Source organism: Mustela nigripes, chromosome 17 (genome assembly GCF_022355385.1).
Source record: "Mustela nigripes isolate SB6536 chromosome 17, MUSNIG.SB6536, whole genome shotgun sequence".
Lineage (NCBI taxonomy): Eukaryota > Metazoa > Chordata > Mammalia > Carnivora > Mustelidae > Mustela > Mustela nigripes.
The window spans coordinates 4,809,303-4,827,819 of NC_081573.1; the positions used below are offsets into that span (position 1 = coordinate 4,809,303).

The following is an 18,517-nucleotide window of genomic DNA, read 5'->3' on the forward strand; positions in this document are numbered from 1 at the left end:
CACTCCAACCCAGCCTTCTTGGTGCAGGCATGTCTGTTGCTTCTGGTGGCTGCAGAATCCTCTGCCCTGGACACTCTGGGGCACCTCCTCCTCCCTGGTGAGGGACACCAGGTTGCCTTTGACACACCCGCCATGAACAACATTGTGATGAACACTTTGCCCCCTAGTGGGTGAGTGTGAGAATTTCTTCAGCCTCCGCCTCAAAAAAAAAAAAAAAAAGGAATTGCCAGACTCTGAAATCTGGAGATGCTTGATTTAACTAAGTTTTACCAAATTGCACTTGAACGTGGAGGCATTACCAGAGAAACAAAACCGGTTCTGCTTCCTGATTCTTCCTGCCTTGCACCTGGACCTGAGGATTTGGTGCTTAGAAGCTGGGGGATTTACAGTTTTTGTTCTCCTACCTTTGTTTTCCATCCCCTTCTGAAAACTTCTTTGGGCAAATAGTCCCTTGACTCACTGGCTACATGGGGCATAGTAATGGAGGAAGAGGAAAGACCATCAAATTCATAGATAGCTCAGTTCTTATCTCAAATGACTCCATGGCATAAGCTAGGATTATAGGTGGCTAATTCTGGGTGGGCGAGGGCCACAGGAAGTCAAGGGTGAGACTCAGGTGGGAGTGAGGGGAGAATTTCATCCGGGTGTGAGCGTCCCCTTGTGGCCAATTTTCTCATTACACTTTACGTGATTCCCCGCATCAACCCCCAGCTAATTTAATCACATGTAATCGATTCAAATGGTATGAATTGGGTATCACCTATGTGCTAGACTAGCGATGTCCATTTGAAATATAATGTGAGTCCCACATGTAATTTCAAAATTTCTGCTAGCCATGTTAAAAAGTAAAAAGAAGGGGCGCCTGGGTCGCTCAGTTGGTTGAGCTCAGGTCATGACCCCAGGGTCCTGGGATCCAGCCCACGGTGGAGCCCCCTGCTCAACGGGAGTCTGCTTCTCCCTCCCAGGTTGAATGAATGAATGAATGAATGATCCAGGGATACAAGGCAGAGACCTGTGTTTTTCTAGACTCTCTCCCTAGAGAGACCAGTGTTTTTCTAGACTCTCCCTAGCTTCTAGAACCATGCTTGACGCCTCAGCAAACACGTGCCTTTGCGCAGTGTTCCTCCTTCCCCCACCGCCGCCCTAACCCGCCCTTACCTAGGGGGGGGTGGGGCTGGGCAGCTTTCCTCTGTGAGGTCACAAAGACCCTGCCATGCCTCTGGCCTCAGCCCTCCTGCTGCTGTTGGGCCTGAGCGCCCACGGAGGCTGGGGCTGCCTGCAGTGTGACCGCTCAGTGCAGGAGGCCCTGAGACAGCTGCACTCCGCCCTCATCCCCAAGCGCTTCCATTTCCAGCAGCTGCTGGAGCGTGCCCAGGCCGTGCTCCTGGGCATGGAGGGGCCTTTCTTCCGGGACTACGCTCTGAACGCGTTTGTGGGGAAAGTGGGTGCGTGCTGGAGAGGGCAGGGTTTCTGGCACTGAAGGAGGTGGTGTGGAGGAGGGGAGACCCGTGGGGTAGCCCGAGGCTGGGGTGGGAGACAAACACTTTGGGGTCTGCCTTTCCAAGTGGGGAGGGTGGAACCATTTCTGGATGAAGATGGGGGTGTCCCCTGGCTCTCTGAGGGACCCACTGGAATTTCCTCCCGTCTTGCCCCCAGGGATAGATCACCTGGATCATGTGACGGCCTTTATCAAGAACCAGACAAGCCACTTAATGGTTAATTCTCTAAGAGGTAGGAGCTAAGAGGGAAAACCTTTTCCCAACCCCCTTCTCCGTCCTCCCTTTCCAGGAGTCCACCACACGTTCTCTTGATATTAAAAACAAAACAAGCAAAACAAAACACATGAGTATAGCCTTTAGTGTGTGTCAGGGTTCTAAGTGTTTTACTCAAAAAAGTCGAGGGACAGTTCATCACTGTGGGCGCTACTCTGATCTGCCCTTTACAGAGCGGGAGGCTGAGGTTCAGAGAAGTTAGGTAACCTGTCCGAAGTACACAGCGCAGACTAATTCCTAACCACCACGCTGGGGTGTCTCTTCTGGTTTTGCATTCAGTGACCTTATAACATTCCCCAGTAGCGAGCAGTAGAGGGCCCCATGGATGCTTGACTTTTTCTTTTCTTTTTTTTTTTTTAAGATTTTATTTATTTATTTGACAAACAGATTACAAATAGGCAGAGAGGCAGGCAGAGAGAGAGAAGGTGAAGCAGGCTCCCCGCTGAGAAGAGAGCCCAATGCGGGGATTGAACCCAGGACCCTGGGATCATGACCAGAGCCGAAGGCAGAGGCTTTAACCCACTGAGCCACCCAGGTGCCCCGATGTTTGACTTATTTGTGCCTCAGTTTCTTCATCTGTAAAACAGGAATAATAGCACTTACTTCATGGTCACTGAGAAGGGTAAATGAGTTTGTGCATGTGCATTTAGAACAAAGCCAGGCAAACAGTAAGTGCCCAATAAATGTTAGCTATTAAGATCATTATGCTACATCTAGCCTCCCTGCCTAGAACAGAGGTTGGCAAAATACAGCTGGGGGCGAAAGCCTTTTGCCAGCCCCCTGTTTTATAAATAAAGTTTTATTAGAACAATAATAATTTACATATTGTCTTCCACACACAAGGTTTAGAGCAGCAGGTCTCAACTCAGGCTGCACATTCGAATCCCCTAGAGAGCTTTTAAGACATTCTAGAAGCCCGGGCAGTGGCCAAGAAAATTAGAATATCAGGTGTGGGGCCTGAGTATCAGTAATTTTAAAGCTCTAGTTGAAAGCAGTAGCTAAAGCTCTCACCTTTTAAAAAGGTGATTTTTGGGGCGCCTGGGTGGCTCAGTGGGTTAAGCTGCTGCCTTCGGCTCAGGTCATGATCTCAGGGTCCTGGGATCGAGCCCTGCGTCAGGCTCTCTGCTCAGCGGGGGGCCTGCTTCCTCCTCTCTCTCTGCCTGTCTCTCTGCCTACTTGTGATCTCTGTCAAATAAATAAATTTTTTAAAAAGGTTATTTTTGTATTTTGAGAAAATTCCAGTAGTTATAAAAGTTGCAAGAATAGTACCGTGAACACCTATACATCATTTGTTCACCTTAACACATTGCCTCGTTCGTCCCGTGTGTGTAGCTTTTAAGAGTTAGTGACACTTCAACATTAATTTCTTCAATGAAGGATCTCCTGAGAACAAGGAAAGGTATTTTCTGGCACTATGAGTGGACCTAGGAAATTTAATGCCAGCTCCATACTATCCGATATCCAGTCCTCAAATTTCTCCAATGGTCACAGTCATGGCTTTCATCACTACCTTTCTTCCAATCCTTGATCTGCTCTGGGATCATGCACTTCATTCGTTTCTCTTTATGACACTGACATTTTTGAAGACCCCTGGCCAGCCATTTTACCAACTATTATTGTATCATTTGGGGCTTGGTCATGTTGGTGCGGAGAACTCAAGTGGCTGACGTAGCTGCTTGGTCTCCGGCCTCTCCAGAGGTCAAGCTGCTACCATGTGACACTCTTTTTGGTAGGCTCCATGCCCAATGTGGGGCTTGAACTCACGACCCTGGGAGTGGGTCGCATGCTGTACTAACGAGCCAGCCAGGCATCCCCAGAAAGACATCCTTCCCAGGCAGGATATTCCAGGGACTTAGAGGAACCAGACCTTTTTTTTTTAATGTGCAGGGTTTGGACAAACCAGACCTGCTGAGTTAACCCTTTACTGCATAACATAAATGAGAACAAATACTATGGAAAAAATACCGCAGGGGCCAGGGGATGGGGGTACTAGGAGTAGGGTGGGGGCCGCAGTATGAAGTCAAGCAGCCAAAGGGATGTCACCGACAAGTTGGCATGTGAGCAGACCTGAAGGATAGGGGGAAGCCTCAGGAAGCAGCTGGGGTAGAAGACTGCAGGCAGAAAGAACAGCTAGAACACATTTCTGAGATGGGCCTATGTTTGGCATATTCACAGAACCTCAAGGAAGCCAGGGAGGCTGGAGTGCAGAGAGGGAGAGATGTGGAAGATGAGGTCCTAGAGGTAAGGGGGCGGGGATGGGCAAGTGGGCTAGAGCCTTCCAGGCCATGGTGAGGACTTTTGGCTTCTATTCTGGGTCACATGGGAGGCCTCTGAGCAGAAGAAGGGGGATACAGGTGAGCTTACTGTGGTTCTAAGAGCATACCTCTGGTTGTGGAGAAGAGATTTGAGCAGGACATGGGGGAGCCTGGCAGACCAGCAAGAAGCTGCTGTGGTGTCCCAGGCAAGACATGATCATGGCTAGAACAGGATGGTAGCTGGGGAAGGGTTGAGAGGGAGATCATATTCCTGGATCTGTCTTGAATATATATTTTTAAAGATTTTATTTATTTATCTGAGTGAGAGCATAAGAGGTGGAGAGGGGCAAAGGGAGAAGGAGAAGCAGACCCCCAGCTGAGTAGGGAGCCCAATGCGGGGCTCGATCCCAGGACCCTGGGATCATAACCTGAGCCGAAGGCAGACGCTTAACCAACTGAGCCACCCAGGCGCCCTATCTTGGATATTGAACAGACAGGTTTTGTTCATATAACATGCATGTTGACAGACTGCATGCAGGGTGTGAGGAAAAAGGAGGCAAAGCACCAAGGACTGGACTGAACAATTAGAATCAGACACCTCCCATCTCCTAAGGTGGAGAAGACTCGAGGGTTGGGAGTAGGCTTGGAGGAATGTGTCAAGGTTCTGTTTTGGACTTAGTGATTATAAGATGCCCATCAGACCAGAGCAGAGTTCCTAAGTGGGTATTTGACTCCATGCATCTGGACTTCAGGGAGTGAGTGCTCAGGCAGTGAGCGGTCTAGGCTAGGGACATCGATGTGGGAGAAACTGGTGTACACAGAACAGTGCTGTCCGGTGGAGATACGATGTGAGGCACAAGTAGGAGTCACACGTAATTTTAAATTCTCTAGTAGCCGCGGGTTTAAAAAGGTAACAGAAACAGATGAAATTAATTTTAATATATTTTATTTAGCCCAATACCTAAATGACGTTTGCAACATCAAGCAACATAAAAATTATTGAGGTTTTTTTTTTTTTAGTTATTTTATTCAAACCATGTCTTCAAACTCCAACACGCATTTTATACTAACAGCAGACCTCGATTCAGAATAGCACATTTCGAGTACTCAATAGCCATGTGGGCTAGTGCCTGCCAATATTGGACAGTGCAGATCTAGGTAATATACAAAACCATGAAGCTGGATGAAATCAGCTGGATGAAGGAGTGAGTGTAGACAGGAGAGGAGAACAAGACAGAGGAAAGGAAGGGAGAGCTAACCAAAGTCTGTTCTACTACTTACCAGATCAGAAAACTGAGGCTAGAGGAAGGTGGATTGTCCTGGCCCCCACAGTGGATCAGAAGCTAGACATAAGACCACCCAGGCCACAACTTAAGTAATACCTGATCTTGTTACTCTTGGTGAATGAAAAGGGGTTTCCTCATCTCTTTGAAGCTGCAGATGGGGTGGGCTTGCTGGACACCTCCCACCCCACAAGGATATCTGTATCTCTCTCTCTCTCTTTCTCCTCAGATGGGCCTCTGCTAGAGGAGCTGGTGGCTCTCAGGGAGAGAGTGATCAAGGAACTCAAGAAAGGTTTAAAATCGTATGAACAGAAAGGTGCAGCATCTCTCTCCACCAAGCCCCTCCTCCCCTATTATCACTCAATTCCCTTCTCCCACTTTGTCTCCCAGACTCCTTGCTCACCTCCCCTGTGACTCAGTCTTCTCTGCCTCTCCCCAATATTCCTTGCTCTCATTTCCAGACACACTTCTCCCTCCCCTGGTCCCTTCCCATTAAATTCTCAAATTGCTTTCCCGACTTAACTCACTTCAGCTCTTTTCTCTTGCAGCCTGCCATCGCAAAATTTGCCGTGAGTCCTGGATTTATTTTCTGTCCCTCCCTTCTCTACCCTTCCGCACCTCTTTACCCTATCTCCCCCCAAATCAAGCTCCACCATCATCTACTCCATCTGGTGGCTCCCCCTCCCCAAAACTATAATATCTAGGGATATCTGATTTTTGAGGGCTCATGGAAGTGGTTGCAACCTGCAAAAAAGCATTTTGGGGGATGTCAGGATGGACAGACCAGGTCATAGAGCAAATAAACACCACATCTCAGTGGTTTAACAAAAGAAAGATTTCTCTCTTACTCAAATTCCTTTGAGAGTTGAGCTTTTCTTCCAAGTGGTAGCCCGGGGATATAGCCTGGACCTGTGTTGTGGCTTCTAAGCTAACTTTAGAAGGAAGAGAGAAGGGACACCTGGGTGGCTCAGTGGATTAAAGCCTCTGCCTTGGGCTCAGGTCATGATCTCAGGGTCCTGGGATCGAGCCCCACATTGGGTTCTCTGCTCCGCAGGGAGCCTGCTTCCCCCTCTCTCTCTCTCTGCCCACCTCTCTGCCTACTTGTGATCTCTCTTTCTGTCAAATAAATAAATAAAATCTTTAAAAAAAAAAAAAAAGGAAGAGAGAATAGGGAAAACTCCGACAGGAACTTATTTGTCACGGCCTAGAACTGGCTGCATCTGTCTGCCCAATTTCCATTGGCCAGAACTCTGGTCACATGGTTGCAACCTACTGCAAAGGAGCCTGGGAAATGGAGAGAGAGAGAAAGAGAGAAGAGAGCGTCAGGAAGAGGAGGAGACAGATTCATGAGCATCTACCCATTATCTGTCACAGGGGCCTGCAAAACGGGAATGTAGAAATGCAAGCATTCTGTTTGTGGACGTTTAATCTACAGATGCCTACAAATTAAATGATCTGTAGACACTCAATCAACAAATCTAACATTTGTGCAACTAATTAGATGTCTACAAGCAAATGCTGGACAACAGGACAACTGCAACTCAATTCAACTCTTCAATGATTCTATAAAAAATTTTTTCTTTAATTTTTAAGATCTTAATCTTAAGTCATCTCTATACCCAACTTGGGGCTCAAACTTACAACCCCAAGATCAAGAGTCACATGCTCCACTGACTGAGCCAAGCAGGTGCCCCTAAAAATTATTTTTAATGTGAATCAGGGCACTTTTACCATCTTCCTGTGCTGTACAGGGGACCTCCAAATTCAGGAGGGCCAAAGACTCCCATCTCTTTCCCCCCCGCCTTCCTGCCCCTTGCCAGTCCTCTGATACCTGCCTTTATCACACTTCTCCCTTCCCACCTTTCCAGGCTTGCTAAGAGAAGAAGTCTTAGACTGTTTACATTGCCAGAAGATCAGTCCCAGCTGCATTAAAAAAAAGTACTGTTTTGGTAAGTTCCTGCAGGTGAGGGAAGACAGGGGTGCATGAGAGATGAAGACAGCCATGACCCAGCAGATATGGGTTTTGAGATCGCCCACATATGGCCTTGAATCCTGCACTTACCACTTGCCTACAGTGTGATGCAGATGGTGCTTCCACATTCTGAAATTCACTTTCCGCCTCCTGTTAACTGGGAAGATTCTGCTGTAACTTTAAAATGCCTCTAATTCCTAGCAGGTGCTAGGAAAACATTTTCTTTTTTCACCAGTGCCACACCTGGGGAGTACAGAAGAATCTGCTGAATTTGTTCACTTATTCATTCATTCAGAGATTTTTTAAAAAGATTTTTAAATTTTTAAATGATCGCTACCCCCATCAGGGGGCTCAAACCTACAACCCTGAGATCAAGAGTTGCATGCTGCACTGACTAAGCCAGCCAGGTGACCCCAGATATTTTTTAAATGTAAATCCTTATAGCAGTGAGAATAGTACAGTGAACCCCCATATATCCATCAAGATTGAAAAATCATGTTGTTCCCTCTCTGTCACACTATTCCTATCACTCCTTTATTTCAGAAAAGTCTTCAAGTTCACCATCTCAAAGGCTCCCTGATCACACTCGCTAAAGTAGCACTTTTTATCAAATTATGTTGACAGTGGACATGCCTCCACATTTGGTTTACTTATTTATTGCCATGGTATTTTTTTAAGGTTATCTCTATACACAAACTCACCACTGCAAGATCAAGAGTCACGTTCTCTGCCAACTGAGGCAGTCAGGCACTCCATTCACTCGTTGCTTTTTTTTTTAAGATTTTATTTATTTAATTAGGGATGCCTGGGTGGCTCAGTGTGTTAAACCTCTGCCTTTGGCTCAGGTCATGATCTCAGGGTCCTGGGATCGAACCCCACATTGAGCCCAGCATCGGGGCTTCCCCCTCTCCCTCTGCCTGCCTCTGCCTACTTGTGATCTCTCTCTCTCTGTCAAATAAATACATGAAATCTAAAAAAAAAAAAAAGTTTAAAAAGATTTTATTAATTTATTTAGGCAGAGAGGCAGGCAGAGTGGGGGGGGGGGCAGGCTGCCCACTGAGCAGAGAGCCCAATATGGGGCTCAATCCCAGGACCCTGGGACCACGACCAGAGCAAAAGGCAGAGGCTTTAACCCACTGAGCCACCCAGGCGCCCCTGCCATGGTATTTTAAAAGAAATCAAGCGTTATGAGATTTCACCCGTACATAGTGTGTGCCTCTAAAAATAAGGACATTTCCTTTGGGCGCCTGGGTGGCTCAGTGGGTTAAGCCGCTGCCTTCGGCTCAGGTCATGATCTCAGGGTCCTGGGATCGAGTCCCGCATGGGGCTCTCTGCTCAGCGGGGAGCCTGCTTCCTCCTCTCTCTCTGCCTGCCTCTCCGACTACTTGTGATTTCTCTCTGTCAAATAAATAAATAAAATCTTTAAAAAATAAAAAAAATAAAAAATAAAAAAATAAGGACATTTCCTATGTAACCACACTGCCATTCTCACACCAAAAAAACCTAGCAACAATTCTTCAATATCAAGTAATTCTAAGCCCTTTTGCAACTTCCCTAATTGTCCGTGGAATATATTTCACAGCTGATTCATTCAAACCAGGACCCAATTATAGGACTTCGCATATAATTCAACTGTAGGGTTTTCCCCACTTTTTTTCATCTAGAAGAGTCATTAGTTCCTTCCTCCCCCTCCATGACACTGACTAGCTGCAAAAAAGGAATTTGTCCATTGGCTCCTTTAGGACGGTGGTTAACTACAACATATTTTGAGGACCCCATTATGCTCCCAAACTGAGGATCAGCAGAAGGGAAGACAAATGTCTCATATTGCCTGCATTTTAATGGGGTGAAGGGTTAACGAGGGTTTCTCTTAGCGCTGCTGACAGCTGCGGCTGGACAGTCTTTGTTATAAGGGCTGTCCTGTGTATTGCAGGATGGTTCAGTAGCACCCCTAGCCTCTACCCCACTAAATGCCAGTACTACTCCCCTTGCCAAAGTCAGGACAATCATTTCTAGTCTCCAGACCTTTCCAAATATCCCGTGGGAGACATAATTGTCTCCAGCTGAGAACCACTGTCAGACAATTACATGAAGGAATAAATGGACTGATTCTAGATAGCAAGTGTGTTCTAATGAAAACAAAACAGGAAAATTTGATAGAAAGTGCCTGGGAGAAAGGGAGGGACGGAGCTACTTTAGAGAGTGCAGGCAGCGGGACATCTCTAAAGAAATGGTGTTTGGGATCTAGAGGGAGTGAGCAAGTAAGGAACAGTGACAGAGGGAACAGCTAGTGCAAGGATCCAACATGGTTGAGCAACAAGAGGGAGGCTAGTGTGGCCAGAGCCAAATGAATGAAGAAGGGCATAGTAGCTAGCAAGTCACATGGTGACCAGATTGTGCAAAGCCTGGTGGACCGTGATGAGGATTTAGGTCTTTATTTTGAGTTAGAGGCCAGCTTAGGGGAGGCTCTGCGGAAAGAGGTACTGGAGAGGGCTTAGGTGTTGACAGGCGCCCTCTGGCTGCCAGGTGGGGGACTGTAGGGCAAGGAGAACCCCGAGAGAGAGCTGATAGGGGGCTGGACCAGGTTGGTAGCCCACGAGATGGATCCAGGACGTGGATCAGACTCTGGATACATTCTGAAGGTGGAGCCAAGAGGCTCTGCTGACAGAATGAAAGAGTCGGGGGGAGGGGACGACTTGAAGATGCCGAATGGAACTCTCAAGGATCTTCAGGGTCCCCAGCTAAGATGCAGGTTTACTTGTCTTGAGACTGTCAGAATATTACATCTGGTGTTCACCGGCAGTCGAAGGATCCACGTCCACCCCCCACCCCCTAGCCGCTGAGTCATATTTAGCGCTGAGCTCTTCGCTGTCACTGGGATGTGCTGTGTAGACTGCCAGTGCCACGACGGCAGAGTTGTTTGCCAGTGGAGCTCGTAGAAGTATGCAGCACACCTAAAACAGTGCCTGGGACACAGAGTTTGAGGAATGGAGGAATGCACTCAGACTCCAGGAGAGAGGGCAGCAGACAGGTAGGGAGGAGGGAGAGAGAGGCTGAGGTTGCTGGGTGAGCAGGTGGGAGTGGGTGCAAAGCCAAGGAAGGGGAGGTGACTTGGAAATCAGATTTGTCTCCCCCACCTCACCAGTTGATGCGCAGCCCCGCGTGGCTCTGCAGTACCAGAAGGAGGAGGAGAGCCTGCAGGATAGAGGTGCCATCATTTCCATTTTTCTCGCTCTTCTTTCCTTCGGGGTCATCGTGGCTGCGTGAGTCATCTCCGCCCTCTCCTGAGGCTTCCAAATGCACCACTGGGCCCCACAAAAATGCCCCTGCCCTGTATTGGTCCCTGTGTCATTTGGGAATCTCCTCCTCACTGACTTTGTGTCTCTCCTCCTTTCTCTCCATCTCTTCTCCTACCCACCCTCATCTCTATCTCTCTGTCCATCTCTCCTTCTCTCACACCTCCTCTTCCTCTCACCCCTGGACCACCTTTTATCTTTCCTGGGTCCTCAGCACTTTTGCCTCTCTGGATCTCTTCCTCCATAAAATGTAAATATAATTATAAATACAAATATAAATATAAATACAAATATATATATAATTGTATTTCATGCATGTGCCATGGTATGAAGACAGATGTCATCAGAGCTGAATTCATTATTATATATTCTTCTTCACCATCATCGTTATATTAATTTATTCTGTTCTGCTTTCCAAAGTGGTTAAAATGAAAATATTTCCATGGGTCCCAAGCACTGAACCCAGGGTGCGAGGGGGGAAGTGGACCTCACCCTCCTCTTTGCCCTTCTGAGGGACTCTCCCACCTCTGCCTACCTGTCGCCCCACCAGCTTCTCTCCTCTCCTCTCCTCTCTTCCCCCTTTTCTGTCATCTCTGCTTCCTCCACCTACCCCTCAACCTCCCTTCCCACTGCCTAGTGGTGAGTCAAATCAGCACTCAGCACAATGAATGTCTGCTCCCACTGTGAGCTTGTTCGGTCTGTGTCCCCTTCTTTCTCCCTCTCTCTGCCTCTCCCACTGGGCTTTCTCCTCCCCTCCCTGTCCCCATCTCAATCCTGGGGTCCCCCATACCCCAGGTTGAATCCCTCCCACCTCCCCTCTCTTTCTCCAGTACCTTCCCCATTGCTCTTTCCCACTCCCCCATGTTCAAACCCCTTCATCACCACCCCAGTCTTTACTAGGTCTTCATTTCTGTCTTGAATCTTGTTTTTCTCTCCCTAAGCCTCTTGCCCAAGGTCTGTCTCACTCCTTGGTCTCTTTGGCATCCTTGGCATTCCTTGGCTCATGGCTTCCCTCCAATCTCTGCCCACCCACCTCCCATCTTCAGATGGATTTTTCCTCTGCGACACCTTCTCCTATGAGGACACCCGGCTTTGAATGTAGGATCCATCCTAAATCCTAAATGATCTTAATTACATCCACCAAGACCCAATTTCCAAACAAGGTCACATTTGCAGGTCCTGGGGATTAGGACTTGGATAACGCGGGCGGGGTGGGGTGGGGTGGGGAGATGGACACAGTTCAATTCAGCACATTTACTTCTCTCTCTTCCTCATTTCCTTCTCTTTCTTTCTCTTCTCCATGAGTCTCTTGCCTTATGTCTATGTCTTTCAGAGTCTCCTTCAGACTTTCCCACTCTTTCTGTTTTCACGTTTTACCCTCACTCCCAGTCCCAGATTTTCTCTCCTCCTCATTCATGTACCAACACTGAATGGCTGGGAACCCTGGAAATCTGCCCAGATACCCGTGATGTCACAGGCTGGAACAAATAAGGCTGATGATTGGAGGGTGACATGGAGGGACCTGGAGGGACCTGAAGTTCTCTTTGTAACCTCCAGGCTTTTTCTCTCTGACCAGGGCTATTACGTACAGGCAAAACCGAAAACTCCTGCTGCAGTAGGGTGGTGGTTTGGGGTTCTGTAAGGGGAAAGGAAAAGAAGTTTAATAAAGTCTATGACAAATTCCTTGATGTCTCTGTCAGTTTCTGGAGGGCCCTCCTCCCAGTTGGGTGTCAAGGGTTGGGACGAGGTCTCACTCATCCATAGGTACCAATGATCCTACATCAAAGTAGAAGTGATTTGGATCTTCAAGAGGAATAGACAACTTGCGATGAGAGCTTGAAAGGACAGCCATTCCTTCTTTGAGGAGGAATGCATCCTAAAGGAGATGACACCATAGACCCTCAAGGATGGTGTGACAGAAGAACAGCAGTAGTTAATGCAGAAAATACAGGTTTCCCTCCCTATCTGAACTAAATTTTCACTCTGCTGTGTTCCTGAATAGATTCATATACATTGTCATGTAAATCGTTTGCTGTCTGAACTCTTGCTACCTGCTAACCCAAAGTAGGAAGCAAATAAATTTAGATGACTGGTATCCTTATGTTTCTGAACTTGCTAGAAAAACTATTGCTACCTCATTCAGGATCTGGATAATGAAGATGTTTGGTGGGAAGAATATGCATTGATAAGAAAAACGAAATTTACTGCAGATTCGGTGCCATGCACAAGGCTTGACCCAGAGCAGGCAGGCACTCAGTAAATATTTGTTGAATAAATGAGGATGATGGTGTTGTAGGAAGGGGAGGAAGCCTGCAAAAGAGATACTGATCCATACATTGAGGTCCTTTAAACGTCAGGGAAAGGAGCTTGGTGGTTTTTCCCAGGGATTGAAACCCCAAATACTGATGGGTCCAGGAATATAAAGTGAACCGCATCCATGGAGGATAGAAAGTACCCAGCTCCATTCTATTGCAGTCACAGTGAAATAACAGCCCAGTGTTTTCAGATCTTCAGAGTTTTCAAGAGTCCCCAGAAATTCAGATTTTTAAAAAATATAATTGCCATCATTGTAAGGTGACAGGAGAAACCTCTGAGGCTGAGTGCTGCCCATATTTTTTATGCTAGAGACTATTGGTAAATGAAGCTTTAAGTGTAGCTAGAGCTCGCTGGACTCTCTAACTACATTTCCCAGAATCCTCTCCACCTACAACTTGCGTCCGTTGCCATAGATACTACCGAGCCCCATTAAAGCTAGCGGGGTATGCACTTGAAGAGCTCGACTCCAGCCATCCGTTGCCAAAATACCAATCTCGCTTATGCGCAGTAAGGAGCGCTTAGACTAGGGCAGTTCGGGAAAGAAGGAGCAGAGGCTGCAACCCAGAGGATTGTGGAAATTAGGTAGTTTCCAGGATCCCCCACATCCCCCTCCCACGCAGGCGCCCTTCTGTGGAGGCAACGGGATGCTGTCGCCCTGGTGACGTCACTCCTGGCAGGCATGACGTCACCCTCACTAAGCGCGCTAGCTGGGAGGCAAGGCTACACCAGGCAAGTCAAAGCAGCCCGACTTCAAGTTCACTTCTTCTTTTTTTTTTTTTAACCTTTTTTTTTTTTTTAAGATTTTATTTATTTATTTGACAGAGAGAGAGATAGCCACAGAGGGAATGCAAGCAGGGGGAGTGGGAGAGGGAAAAGCAGACTCCCTGAGGGGTGTGGAGCCCGCTGGAGGGCTCCATCCCAGGATCCTGGGATCATGACCCCAGCGGAAGGTGGAGACGCCCAACGACTGTGCCACCCAGGCGCCCTTTCACGCTCACTTTTTTTTTTTTTTATTTGACACAGAGAGGGAGAGATCACAAGTAGGCAGAGAGACAGGCAGAGAGAGAGGGGTAAGCAGGCTCTCCGCCGAGCAGAGAGCCTGACGCAGGACTCAATCCCAGGACCCCGAGATCATGACCCAAGCCGAAGTCAGAGGCCCAACCCACTGAGCCACCCAGGTGCCCACGCTCACTTCTTAAGCTGATCCAAACCCATTCCGGTGAAGGCCTGGGGGTCGTAAGTTGGTGGCCCTAAGGTGCTTTTAGCTTGGGTAACAGTGTTTGGTTTTGTAAATGTCTTCCTGCTACAAGTCCAGCTACTCCCTTAACTTTCTGTGAATTTACTGGGAAGCAGTGCACAATAAACAGATAATTAAGATGTGCAGAAATAGTAGTGTGATGAATGCTCCCAGAGAGCACAATCTGGGGCAGGAGAGACAGTTACCAAATAATTAGAATATAATGATAATATCAGCGTTAGGTTCAGGTGGAACTCGGGAAGGGAGAGGAGTTGCTCCAGCTGGGCTGGGTGGGTGTAGGGGAAAGTTTCCTATAGGAATGGCTGCAAGCGCTAGTGGCAAGAAATGGAGTTTTCCAAGAGCAACAGAGGAAAAGAACATTCCAGACAGAGGAAAAAGCACGTAGGAAGGTCAAGAGGGGGGAAATATTAATAACTTTTAAAAATAGTATTTGGGGCGCCTGGGTGGCTCAGTGGGTTAAGCCACTGCCTTCGGCTCAGGTCATGATCTCAGGGTCCTGGGATCGAGTCCCACATCGGGCTCTCTGCTCTGCGGGGAGCCTGCTTCTTCCTCTCTCTCTCTGCCTGCCTCTCTGCCTACTTGTGATCTCTCTGTGTCAAATAAATAAATAAAATCTAAAAAATAAATAAATAAAAATAAAAATAGTATTTAATGTCAATAATATTGATAGCAAACAGAAGGTGGTGTTTTCTGTACCATACTGTTTTAATGCCTTTAGTCATATCAACCTAGTCAAATGTCATTTATTAGTGTATCTATTATCTTTTATTTTTATTAGTGTATCTATTATCTATTATCTATTAGTGTATCTATTATCTCCCCATGTACAATGAGGATATGGAGGTATAGAGAGGTTAATGACTTTCAGTGAATAAGTAGGAGTAATCATTATTCTGTGTGGCCCTTGCTAATGGATTCTACTTGCAAAGCACTGTGCCATTTGTCTTCTATAGAACATCAAATCCTATTGGAGCAGGATCCTACCCTTTTGAGCTCATTTAACTTTAATTACTTCTCCAAATACCCTATCTCCAAATAAAGTCTCTTTGAGGGTTAGGGCTTCAAAACATCAATTTGGGGGATAACAGACATTCAATCCATAGCACTTTTCTACACCCACACTTGCATGCCAGACTCAAAAAGCTACTTAAATCTCTTTCTCTGACTCTAGGCTTCCATACACTCTGTTCCCTCTGCGTCCAATAGCCCATCTCGTTCTGTGCCTTCACTGGTCACATTTATGTCTCTTAGTCTGTTGGTTCTTATCTTCCAACCTACAGCCAAGGTGAGACCTCCTCCAAAAGTCATCCCTGATTGCCCAGAGCGGGTTAGAGGTCGTCCTCTGTGCTCATACGATGCCCTGGGCTACCCCCATCAAGCACAAAATATCACACTAGGGCCAACTGCCTGTAACCATGAAATTATCATGTACCCTAATCCTAGCAATAGTGATTGGCCCAAGGGGTGGGCCCAAGAACCAAGAAGGACCAATCAGAACCCCTCCCTGGGATTACTATATGAATTCAGTTGCACCCATGCTATTGGCTTCAGCCAATGAGATGTGGATGAAAGTGACATATGTCACTGATCTCATTCAACTTGCATGACTATCCAGAGAGGAAGGAGGATTTAAGTAACCCATACAAGACCCACAGTTGGTCAAGGACAGTAGCAGGACTAATGTCCTTATAAAAAAGAGGAAGAAACACCAGAGTTCTCTCTCCACATGATCCTGTACCAAGGAAAAACCATGTGATGATGTATCCAGAAGGTGGCCATCTCCAAGCAAGGAAGAGAGTTCTCACCAGAAATCAACCATGCTGGCTGCAGGATCTAGGAGTTCCAGGCTGCAGAACTGAGAGAAAAGTAGGTTTAGTTTATGGTATTTTATTATGGCCACCCGAGCTGATTAAGATAGAGTGCCATGGGCCACCTGCGTGGCTTAGTCATTAAGCGGCTGCCTTTGGCTCAGGTCATGATCCTAGAGTCCTGGGATTGAGCCCCACATCGGGCTCCCTGTGAAGTGGGAAGCCTGCTTCTCCCTTTCCGACTCCCCCTGCTTGTGTTCCCTCTCTCGCTGTCTGTCTCTCTCTCTCTCTGTCAAATAAATAAATAAAATCTTTAAAAAAAATTTTTTTAAAGAGCATCATGAAGTGAAGGCTGTCTTCAGGCTCACTGGGCTTCAGGTACCAGGCTAAGACCTGGACACTTTGCTGAGGGCAGTGCCAAGCCAGAGGAAGGACTGGATCTGCTTTGGGTACAAAAAGACCATTCTGGGTTGGGGGTCGTGGGCTCCTGGGTGGTGCAGTCAGATAAGCATCTGACTCTTGATTTGGGCTCAGGTTGTGATCCCATGGATTATGAGATCGAGCCCCATGTCAGGCTCTGAGCTCAGCACAGAGTCTGCTTGGAATTTTTTATCCCTGTCCCTCTGCCCCTCCCCAAGCTTGTGCACGCTCGCTCGCTCTCTCTCCCTCCCTCAAATAAGTAAATATTTAAAAAGAAAGAAAGAAAGACACTTCTGGGGTGGGGGGGACAGACAATAGGGGAGACACTATCGGCCAGGAGGTTTGAGATGAGATCGCAGTGAGGTTGTAGGGTGAGGACAAGATTTGAGCCATGGCCAAGTTCATGGGCATGGAGAGGGCAGCAGACCTGGGGAGCCTGAGGGTGAGAAGAGGGACTTCCCTGGACCCACTGTCGCTGGCTGGATCATTGAGCCTTGGGGTTGCAAAGGTCTCCCTAGGGCTGTTGGACACATCTTCCCAGGGTAGCTGTATGAGTTAATTAAGCTAATAAAGCCCACTGCATTTTGTCATTAAGTGACAGCTGGTCTTTTTCAGTTTGACAGTGGTTCATCTAGGTTTTACTCATGTGTATACATAGATTTTACATCTTTATAAATATGAAAGATATATAACTTTGTGATTTTTCTTCTTTTAATGTTCATTCACAAGTATTTCCCCAGTTATTGTGTCCTGATCATAATCATTTCAGGCTCAATAACATTTCATAGGTCGGATATACCATTGTTTATTTAACCAATCCCCTGAGTTCATATAACTGAAAATAACTATTTGTTATTTGGTTTCTGATTGGAGATTCCCCACCACCCCAGTGACAATTCAGGGAGTTAGGCTTCTTCCGTTTTCAACATAGGACTTCCAGGGTCATAGTCTTCATCTACAGCCACAGAAGGGAAAAGACTGTGGGAGGTGACAAGTGAGAGGTTTCAATGGGCCAGGTCTGGGTTTGGCATGCATGTTCACTTCTCTCATTTTATTGGATAGAACTTAGTCATGTGGCCACCCCAGATTACAAGGGAGGCTGGAAAATGTAGTCTAGCTGTGTGCAGAGAAAATAGGGGAAAGACTGAAGAAGCGCTATCTGCCTCACATTACCCCCAATGAGGGATTACAGAGAAGAAAACCTCGTAGACAGTGGAAGAGAACTGCCCCAGATCACAAAGAGATTACAATCTGTAGGGCAAATATGGCACTAAAATCCAAATAGCCCCTTTTTTCATTAGATTTTTCATCACTCTTCTTTGAAAAGCAAAAACCTATGGGATTTTATTAATCTTGTACCCAGTAATTTTATATAATTATGTTGTGGCTTATCTTAGTGTTTCTTTTGATTCTCTGACTTCCAAGATAAAAATCATATCACATTTAAAGAAGGATGAAAACCCAGACTTCTCCGTTCAGATGATACCTTTTCTTTCTCTCGTCTAACTACACTGATAGTTCTTCCAAAAGTGGTCATGCTAGACAGTTTGTTTTGTTTGGACTGACAGTTTGTTCTGACTTTAATGGTGAATCTTTTGGTTTTTAGCATTAAGCCTGATTTGGGGTTTTAATGATATGCATACAATTAAAAACAAGAGAGAGGCAAGTAACTCCTTAAGATTTTTGTCATTATTGAGGCACCTAGGTGGCTCAGTTGGTTAAGCAACTGCCTTTGGCTCAAGTCATGATCTCAAGGTCCTGCAATGGGGCCTGGGTTGGGCTCCCTGCTCAGTGGGGGTTCTGCTTCTCCCTCTCCCTCTGCCCCCCCACCACCCCCACTAGTGCTCCCTCTCTCAAATAAATAAAATTGTCATTACTATTCAAGATGGGCCTATTTTTTTAAAGATTTTATTTTATTTATTTAACAGAGATCACAAGTAGGCATAGAGGCAGGCAGAGAGAGAGAGGAAGAAGTCGACTCCCTGCTGAGCAGAGAGCCCAATGCTGGGTTCAATCCCAGGACCCTGGGATCATGACCTGAGCCGAAGGCAGAGGTTTTAACCCAATGAGCCACCCAGGCGCCCCAAGATGGGCCTATTCTTAAATATATTAAGTTTATGTAGACATGGCTTATTAC

The 18,517-nt window shown here is 46.8% G+C and overlaps 1 protein-coding gene across 1 annotated transcript; it reads left to right on the forward strand.

Moving 5' to 3' along the window:
* Positions 1 to 1,213: 1,213 nt before the first annotated feature.
* On the forward strand, positions 1,214 to 12,197 carry IZUMO2 (IZUMO family member 2). The gene is made up of 7 exons (XM_059383496.1): positions 1,214 to 1,445; positions 1,657 to 1,731; positions 5,540 to 5,626; positions 5,859 to 5,879; positions 7,179 to 7,259; positions 10,428 to 10,545; positions 12,155 to 12,197. The coding sequence occupies exons 1-7, from the start codon at positions 1,214 to 1,216 to the stop codon at positions 12,195 to 12,197; spliced, it is 657 nt and encodes a 218-aa protein (XP_059239479.1).
* The last annotated feature ends 6,320 nt before the right edge of the window (positions 12,198 to 18,517 follow it).

Coding starts and splice junctions, on each gene's coding strand:
- IZUMO2 (XM_059383496.1), top strand. CDS start 1,214: ATGCCTCTGGCCTCAGCCCTCCTGCTGCTGTTGGGCCTGAGCGCCCAC. Junction 1,446..1,656: donor CGCGTTTGTGGGGAAAGTGG/GTGCGTGCTGGA, acceptor TCTTGCCCCCAG/GGATAGATCACCTGGATCAT. Junction 1,732..5,539: donor AATGGTTAATTCTCTAAGAG/GTAGGAGCTAAG, acceptor CTTTCTCCTCAG/ATGGGCCTCTGCTAGAGGAG.